The 8897-nt window shown below is 29.4% G+C and overlaps 1 protein-coding gene across 1 annotated transcript; it reads right to left on the bottom strand.

Moving 5' to 3' along the window:
- LOC107635264 lies at nucleotides 6484-7389 on the bottom strand. Its single transcript, XM_021121968.1, has 2 exons — nucleotides 6819-7389; nucleotides 6484-6627 (listed from the first exon to the last, which is right to left on the bottom strand). Exons 1-2 carry the CDS (start codon nucleotides 7304-7306, stop codon nucleotides 6621-6623), a joined length of 495 nt encoding a protein of 164 aa, XP_020977627.1. The 5' UTR covers nucleotides 7307-7389; the 3' UTR covers nucleotides 6484-6620.

Genomic DNA, 8897 nt, shown 5'->3' with positions numbered 1-8897 from the left:
ACTAATTGCTCTTCCCTTGTTCCATCTTGAATTTGGCTTCAAATACTTCAAAAATGAGTTAGATCTGGGTCTGGATGAGCTCAGAAATCGCCCCCAGCGTGTTTCTTTAATGAGGTCACGTGACCGGTGTCACGCGTACGCGGAACTGGACATATTACCAAAACCTCATTTCTTCATAAATTTTCCATTTTTGCATGCTTTTTCTTCATTTCTTCAACCTAATCTTTGCCTTCTAAACCTGAAATCACTAAACAAATACATCAAGGCATCGAGTGAAATCAAAGTGAATTAAATTTAATAAATTAAGAGAAAAAATGCATGTTTTTACTCTTAAGCACAAATTAGGAGAAATTCACAAAACCATACTATTTCGTTGAATAAATGTGAGATAAGTTGATAAAATCTACTAAATTCAACACAAGATAAACCACAAAATTGGCATTTATCAGGATACCGTGAGAAACAAAAAAAAATCAAGCAATTAAATTAGTCACAATATAAAATACATATTAAAATATAAATACATATTAAAAATAAATTAAATCACTTATATATTTAAGTATATTTAAAATTTAAAAAATTAAATAAATATATTTTTTTTAAAAATATTATTAAAATTTTAGTTTTTTGTTCCTAGAAATTTCACTCTCTTGTGTTTCTATTTTCTAAAATAGCGTTTGTTTTTGGGATTGAGACTGGAGATTGAGATTTAATATTATGTTTAGTGGTTAAAAATTAGAACTAAAATTTCAATTTTGGGACACAAGATTAGTCCCTTCAATACTTCTAGAAAGTGGAGACATAGGAGATTGAAATTTTTTAGAATGGAGACTAAAATTTTAATAAACATTTATTCTCAAAAATATACTCATTTAACTTTTCAAATTTCAAATTTACTCCTCAATCTCCAATTTTTTCTAAACTAAATATAATACTGAGACATAATGCAATCTAGTATATTTTACACTAAATACAATACAAAGATTTAATTTATTTTTATCTCTTTGTTTCTGTCTCTCTGTCTCAGTCTCTCAATCTCAGTATCCTTTCCAAATGCAGCCTAATTGAATGGTTTAGATTCAATTAATATAATATAATATAATAATTATATATAAATTATAAAATAAAATATATTTTTAACAATAAAATTATAATTTTTAAAAGTAACTACCTAAATCACTCCTCGACGAAACTAAGACACATATCGATCCCTATAATTTTTCCAAGTTAGTCAAAACAGTCTCTAACCAATTTTTGGCATGACTTACTAACAGAAAATGTTAAGTTTGAAAACGTTAATTGACATATATGATTGTTAAATGTCCACATATCCGACGTCTAAGTGTGTGAGGGGACAAAATTGTCCCTAGTTTTTTTTCTTCATCTTCTTAGCCATGTTCTTTATCTACTATACTATTCTCTTCTTCTTCCTCCTCTTTTCCTTCTTCATCCTCTCTCTTTCTCACCCATTTTCTCCTCTCGACAACTACTTCCTCGATTACGATTCTACCACCCCACTCACCACCGTTGCCACTTTCTCCCTCTCTGTCGACCGCCACTTCTTCTCTGCCAACCTCGCCGAACACCCAATTTTTTCTTCCACTCCCTTTTAAAATGAACATTAACCTCAATAAAAAAATATTTATTTTCGAGGACTAAAATATTTACTTTTAAAATTTTTGAGAACTAATTTAGATAATTACTCAATTTTTTAAATTACCAAACTGCATGTTTTATCATATTCTTCCTGGTTGATTTTCGAGTTTGTTTGAGGTGGCATTGTCCACAAACGTATTGTTATGTTGCTTCACATATTGTGTTGTAGTATTTTGAAGAGTAAACATCCAACCCTCACGAAGGATAAGGTAATTTCTGTAAAAAAAAAAAAGAATACTTTAACATTCAACCTTTTTATTTTGGGATAATACGATCCTTCTATTAAAAAATTTGTTAAATAGTAATGACAATTATTTTTGTGGGGTTTTATTTGTATTTTGCAAGGGTTTAAAACCCTCCACAAAATTCTTTTCAACAATATAACCAACTATGACCACTATTACCACCACTTTTTTCATCCTCATCATTATTACTTCTACTTCCATATTTCTATTGTGTAACAATACTTTATCACTATTGTTATTTTTTCTACCGGAGAGTGGATCCTCTCTAGTGAAAAAAAAAATTGGATGGTATCAATTGTTTAATCTAACCCTTCATTACTCTCTCTCTCTCTCTCTCATATTTATTTTTGGTCCCACTTATAGAATTAAGGGTGAGAGATCACACTTTATTCTCTCAAGTATAAAAAAAAATTGAGAAGATCCATTTTTCCTCTACCGTTATCATTACCAATACTAATATCATCAACATTAATATAATAATGTTCTCTTCTTTTATTTTTTATTCGAGACTATTTTTTTTAAATATTTTCGTACTACAATTACTTTTTTTTTGTGACATCATTTTTATTAATAGTCTTTCTTCATTTAACCATTATTGGAGAAAGAAATTTTTTACAAAATTAATTTTTGTTACTATTTAATAAATTTTTAATAAAAAATCGTATTATTTTAAAATAAAAAGATAAGAATCAAGTCAATTATATAAAATTATTTTTTGTTTATTAAAAAAATTAACTATTAAATTGATATTCCAAAATTTTATACGCAAATAAAAAATATCTCTAAAAGATATTATCAACAAAAATTTTTTTTTGAATAATTTCAAATTTTGGCAAATGTAACATTTGCCACAACTCATTCTCAAAGTATAAATTGTACAATGCTAATATGACCACTGAAATTAGGTGATTTGGCTACCTCTAAAGATAACTTCCTAATATAACATTTTTAATTAATTTAATCAAAGTTCCTTTTTGGTACCCAAATCAATAATTTACTTTTAAAGATAGCCAGATCATTCAGTTTTGTTAAGCTACGTAGCATTATGTATATTAGAAATGAGCTTCGACAAAGTCATGAGCACATTTGTTAAATTTATTATTCAAATTTTTTTTCATCGATAATATTTTTTTGAAATCTTTTTTTCAGTATTTAAATCTTTTAGCCATTGAATTGATAGTTAATTCTTAAAAACATTAATTATTTTTATTATTTTTTTAATTCTTTAAAAATTTATTTATTATTCTTATCTTATAAAACTATTTTTTGTCACTTTTTAGTATCATTTTATATGTACAAAAAATTCATCACTAGATCAACTATTTATATAAAAATGAGTGTCACTAGGGAGTCAATGGGATATTTATACAATGTGTACAATGAGCTGCTTATTTAACCCAATATAAGTTAAAAATAAAAATTATCCACGAAATCATAAATTTAAAAACTCTTATTCAGTTATTTCACATCAAATTTCAAATTTCAAATTCTCCAATTTCAAATTTCAAAAATTTCAAAAATTCAGTTAGTTATTTCAAAAAAATAACCATCTGAAATCCTCCAATACTCTCTTCTTTTTTAACCGGCGGCCACCCTACCTTCATCAATAATCATCTCATTTCACCGTCGCTACTTGGTTTGCCACACGCCATTCACCCTTAATAAAAATAACCATCCACTCAAGGATAAAAATAATCATCCGCATATCTAATGAATTGAACATCTAACATATTTTAATTATATATAACTAAACCCAATCCAATCAAAATAATCATCTACATAAAAATAAAATAACCATCCGCATACTTACTAAAATGACCATCCTAAATTGACCATTAAAATAGAAGAAGAAGATGAATAAACAAAAGAAACTATTATTGTGGTGAAACATAATTTTAAAGGACTAGTCATGACAAAAGCGATACTGTTGTGAAGCATAGGGCTCAAATCATGAAAGAAGCTAACAATGCTTGGATCCGAAGAAGAAGAAGAGCATGGTGGTATTATCGGTGAGAAGAGACTTGAAGGAATGGGAGAAAGCAAAGGTGCATCGGAGGAGGTGAGGACGGTGTCGGGAAGAAGGCACACACCGGCTGCGATGGAGGCGCTGGACGTCCGGATTGCTGCGGTGCCGTTAGTTCGACCCACACAATATGCGCGTCCTCCCTTGGCAGTGGCCTGTGCGGCAACGGCGCCAGTCGAAACAGTGTCGGCGCAATTTTCGATGGCGGCTGGTGACCGTGACGTTAGTGTACCGGCGAGACTCGATGAGAAAGACATAAAACGCTGACAAACCGTATTGAGAGAGAAAAGTGAAAGAGGAAGGTAATTTATTTGTTTTCAAAACCGACGATAATCCTAATATTTGATTTAAATTTCAAATTGAAAATTATTCAAAATTAATTAGTTGCCTATAATTTAATTTAATTTCAAATTAACTCCATTATATATATATATAAGCATTTCAGAGATCTCTGTCTTTTTCTGGAAGTTTAAAATGCCATGATTTAGAGTCATTCAAATTTAATATAAAAAAAGTTATCGGTTCAGATGTAAGGGAATATGCATTATATGAATATGCACAAAAAGAATCGCATGGAAGAGTTGCAACTGCAGCGTGATGTAGCAGGTTTTGTAGAGGTAAGCAGGCCACTGTGGTCCTTTGCATGATAACATTATCGATTATGTTATTGGCTATCATAAAAAGGACCAGAGTGGCATGCTTACCTCTACAAAACCTGCTACATCACGCTGCAGTTGCAACTCTTCCATGCAATTCTTTTTATGCATATCCATATAATGCATATTCCCTTAGAATATAAAATACATATTAAAAATAAACTAAATAATAGATGTATTTTTTACATAAATATATAATGACTAATTTTAGTGATTGAATTTAATATAAAAAAATATTTTTAATTAAAAATATAATTTAATTTTGATGCACTGTTAGCGTAAAATCATGTTATACGTACATTTCATATTAGCAAAAATAACTATTTTTGACATTGACCATGTGAATGGTCATTAAAAAAAATGATTGTGATTACACGACTTCAGATATACCTCTGTCTTTTTCTGGAAGTTTGAAATGCCATGATTTAGAGTCATTCAAATTTAATATAAAAAAAGTTATCGGTTCAGATGTAAGGGAATATGCATTATATGGATATGAACAAAAAGAATTGCATGAAAGAGTTGCAACCGCAGCGCCAATAATATAAAATACATATTATAATATAAAATACATATTAAAAATAAACTAAATAATAGATGTATTTTTTACATAAATATATAATGACTAATTTTAGTGATTGAATTTAATAAAAAAAATATTTTTAATTAAAAATATAATTTAATTTTGATGCACTATTAGTGTAAAATCATGTTATACGTACATTTCATATTAGCAAAAATAACTATTTTTGACATTGACCATGTGAATGGTCATGCAAAAAACTGATTGTGATTGCACGACTCTATTAGGTAGCGTTTGGTGGAGAGACAGAAACGGAAAGACTGAGACTGAGAGACAGAGACTAAGAGACAGGGATTGAAATAAATCTCAGTATTCTATTTGGTGTAAAATGGGAGATAGAAATTGAAACAAGAATGAAACTCTAATTTAATTTACATAAAGGATAAAATTGGAATTAATTAATTAAAATGAGAGTATTTTAGATATAAAATGTTATTAAAGTTTCGGTCTCCATTTCTAAAATTTTAGTCCTCTATGTCCCTACTTTTTGAAGGTACTGAAATACTAAAATTTTGGAGACAGAGACAGAAATTTTAGTACCAGTCTCTAAATCAGTCTCTCAGTCTCTTGTCTCATTACTTCAAAACAAAGGCTACCTTAGTGTATCAAAATTAAACTCTTAACAAGATATAAAATAATATATATTTGGACATAAATGTATATTTAATAACTAATATTTCATATACAATTATGATTGAGTATAATGAGTAATGACAATGAGATTCTGGAAGATCAAAACCTTGGACTAATTTATCTTTAAAGAAAAAAAAATACCAATTAAGTCCTCTAAGATAACAAACAGTAGACATATATGTCCTTCTATTAATAAATAGTGCGAAACGAAACTGAATTGTCCATGTATTTCGTTATTTACAGTAGTGCAAATCTCGTTACTATCACATGAGAAGAAAAATGATATAATTTTGGACATTAAAACATTTATTATCTTTGAGTTTTCATATATTCTTTTTCAACTGCTATCTATTTATCACAAATTCTATCAAAATAAGTGAAATTTCGCTCCAAAAATTGTTGTTTACATTACTATCTTTCATAAATAGACATAGATAGACATGTCAGAGTAATTAACGCATCACTGGTAGGTTTTAGTTGATAAATTGGTAGAAAGACCTCATGTATCCACCCTTTATTATCTTAAAGGACCAAATTGGTATTTTTTTTTTTCTTTAGGAACTGTTAGGTTACTCATTATGATTTCTTTTGCAGACATTATATAATAAAACTCTCAACCTGAAGTAACACACAACATTCAACAAGTTAAATTTTGAAGTGAGGCTATAGAACAAGGAAGCATAGATAAGTCAAGTCTAACCTGCTGTACATTAATAGGATGGAGAATTCACACACAGGCAATATTATTAATTAGCATTTAGCAGTATGAGGATCTTTAAGAGTTTAAGTACAAGCCAACATTCTCTACAACTGCAATTTGGTTCCTAATCCCTAAAACAAAAATTAAAATAAGACATAATTATTATCAGTTCTGTATGATTAAGAAATGCTAACATAATACACATTGTTTTGCTTTCCAATAGGACCACGAGAAAATATCTAATGCATCTGTGTGAAAATCATAAATTCATAATATAATCATCCGAAGGAAAAAGAAAAAACAATTAAATAAATATAATTACTTAGGGTTTGTAGGATTGGTGGCGCCGTCGAGACGCGCGGCGTCCATAGCCCACTCGATCAGTTTGCGAACTTGTTCCTCTTTGTCTTCGTCTTCGCTTTCCTGTTCGTATAGGGCGGCGCTGTTGCTATCGAATCCGAAATTAGTTGTTGATGTTGAGGCTGATTTCGCCTTGAGAGCATCGAATCTGGCGGAGAGATCGTCTTCGTCTCCGTCTCCAACTCCAAGTTGTTGGCGCTGAGAAGGTGCAGATACAGCAGGAGAATTGGATTTGAGAGCCTGGAATCGACGCTCTAGATCGAGATCGAGATCGAGATCGAAATTGTTTTGATTGTGAGAAGAAGGACGAGCTAAGTGAGAGTTAACGGAAAGGTTGAGGAGGAGCTGGTCCTGTGCTGCTTGTAAAAGCTCTTCAACTTGCAATTCCTCCTCACTCTTGTCTTTCGTCTTCTTCTTCCTATTGCTCTTGCCGCTGCCGCTTCTCCTCATCCTGCTCCTCTCTCAAATTCCCACTTCTCTCATCTCATCCCATTTCTGTTTTCTTTTTCTCTTTTTTAATTTTTTTTCTTTCTTTTCAATTTTTTATTTTAAGTCGGATCATTTTATTTATTTTTTATTTTATTTGATGAACTGCGAGTATCACCACGACTCTGTTCAAAATAAAAACGAGGGGTGTTTAAATCCAAACCAATCCAAATTAAATCGCTTATACAATCTAATCCAAATCAAAAACCGATTAAGATCGCACTAATTCGGATTAGATTAAATTCTATTTTTTACAAACCGTTGGATTTGATTGGATCGGATTTCGGATCTACTTTTCATAACCGATCCAATCTAATTCAAACCACACAATGTGCTATAATATTATTATTTTATTATTATATTTATAATTATACTTATAACATGTTCAATTTATTATACATTTTTATATTATTCAATATTATTATTATTTAATAAATATTTTATGTTCAAAATAATATTTATTTATTTATTTTAACTAACATATAATTTTATTTTTCTTGTTATGTTATCGTTGAGTAAAGTATCATTTCGTTTTTGTCACCAACGTTTGGGATAAATTCCAAAGTTGTTTCTAACGTTTCAACTGTCCTATTTAAGTCCCTAACGTTTCAAAATTAGCTCAATGTTGCCCTGCCGTTAGGATCCGTTAACGGAATTGACAGCGGGACAAAATCGAGACGATTTTGAAACGTTAGGGACTTAAATAGAACGAAAACGTTGGGGATGAAAACAATACATAGAAATAAATTTTAATTTTATCATTCAATAATATCAATTTTTTACTGTACATAATATTCAATAATTTTTTAATCACATCTAAGTAAATTATACTTAATCACATTACTTTCATTCTAAATAAATTTATTTATATTTTTATAATTTTATACTTAAAGTTATAAGTTAATATAAAAATATAAAAAAAAAATTATTTAGAATGAAAGTAATGTGATTAAGTGTAATTATTTAGATGTGATTAAAAAATAACTGAATATTATGTACGGTAAAAAAAATTGATATTATTGAAGGATAAAACTAAAATTTAGTTCTATGTATCGTTTTTGTCCCCAACGTTTTCGTCCTATTTAAGTCCCTAACGTTTTTAAATCGTCTCAATTTTGTCCTACCGTCAATTCTGTTAACGGATCCCTAACGGCAGGATAACATTGAGTCAATTTTAAAAGGTTAGGGACTTAAATAGGACGATTGAAACGTTAGGGACAACTTTGGGACTTACCCCAAACGTTGGGGACAAAAACAATACTTTACTCTTAGTTTTTAAAGATATTGTTGAGACTTGTTATGCCATTGTTGATTATTTAAAATTTGATGTTAAGACTTGTTATATGTATTTAATTTTTTTAATTTACAAAACCGCAAATCCAATCCAATCCAAACCGATTGAAATTGGATCGAATTTTTTTTTAAAGTCATCCAATCCAAGCCTTTTTTTAAAGTCATCCAATCCAAACCGCACCGTGAATACCCCTAATAAAAATCAATTGTTAAAAAATCAGACAAATAAATAAATCAACTAAATCAATTTCGTTTTTTAGTA

This window comes from Arachis ipaensis, chromosome B04 (assembly GCF_000816755.2).
Source record: "Arachis ipaensis cultivar K30076 chromosome B04, Araip1.1, whole genome shotgun sequence".
NCBI lineage: Eukaryota > Viridiplantae > Streptophyta > Magnoliopsida > Fabales > Fabaceae > Arachis > Arachis ipaensis.
The sequence above is the reverse complement of the archived record's forward strand: the minus strand, read 5'-3'. Positions and strand labels throughout refer to the sequence as shown.

Excerpts from the sequence above, each read along its gene's own strand:
- LOC107635264 (XM_021121968.1), bottom strand. The coding sequence starts at position 7,306 with ATGAGGAGAAGCGGCAGCGGCAAGAGCAATAGGAAGAAGAAGACGAAA.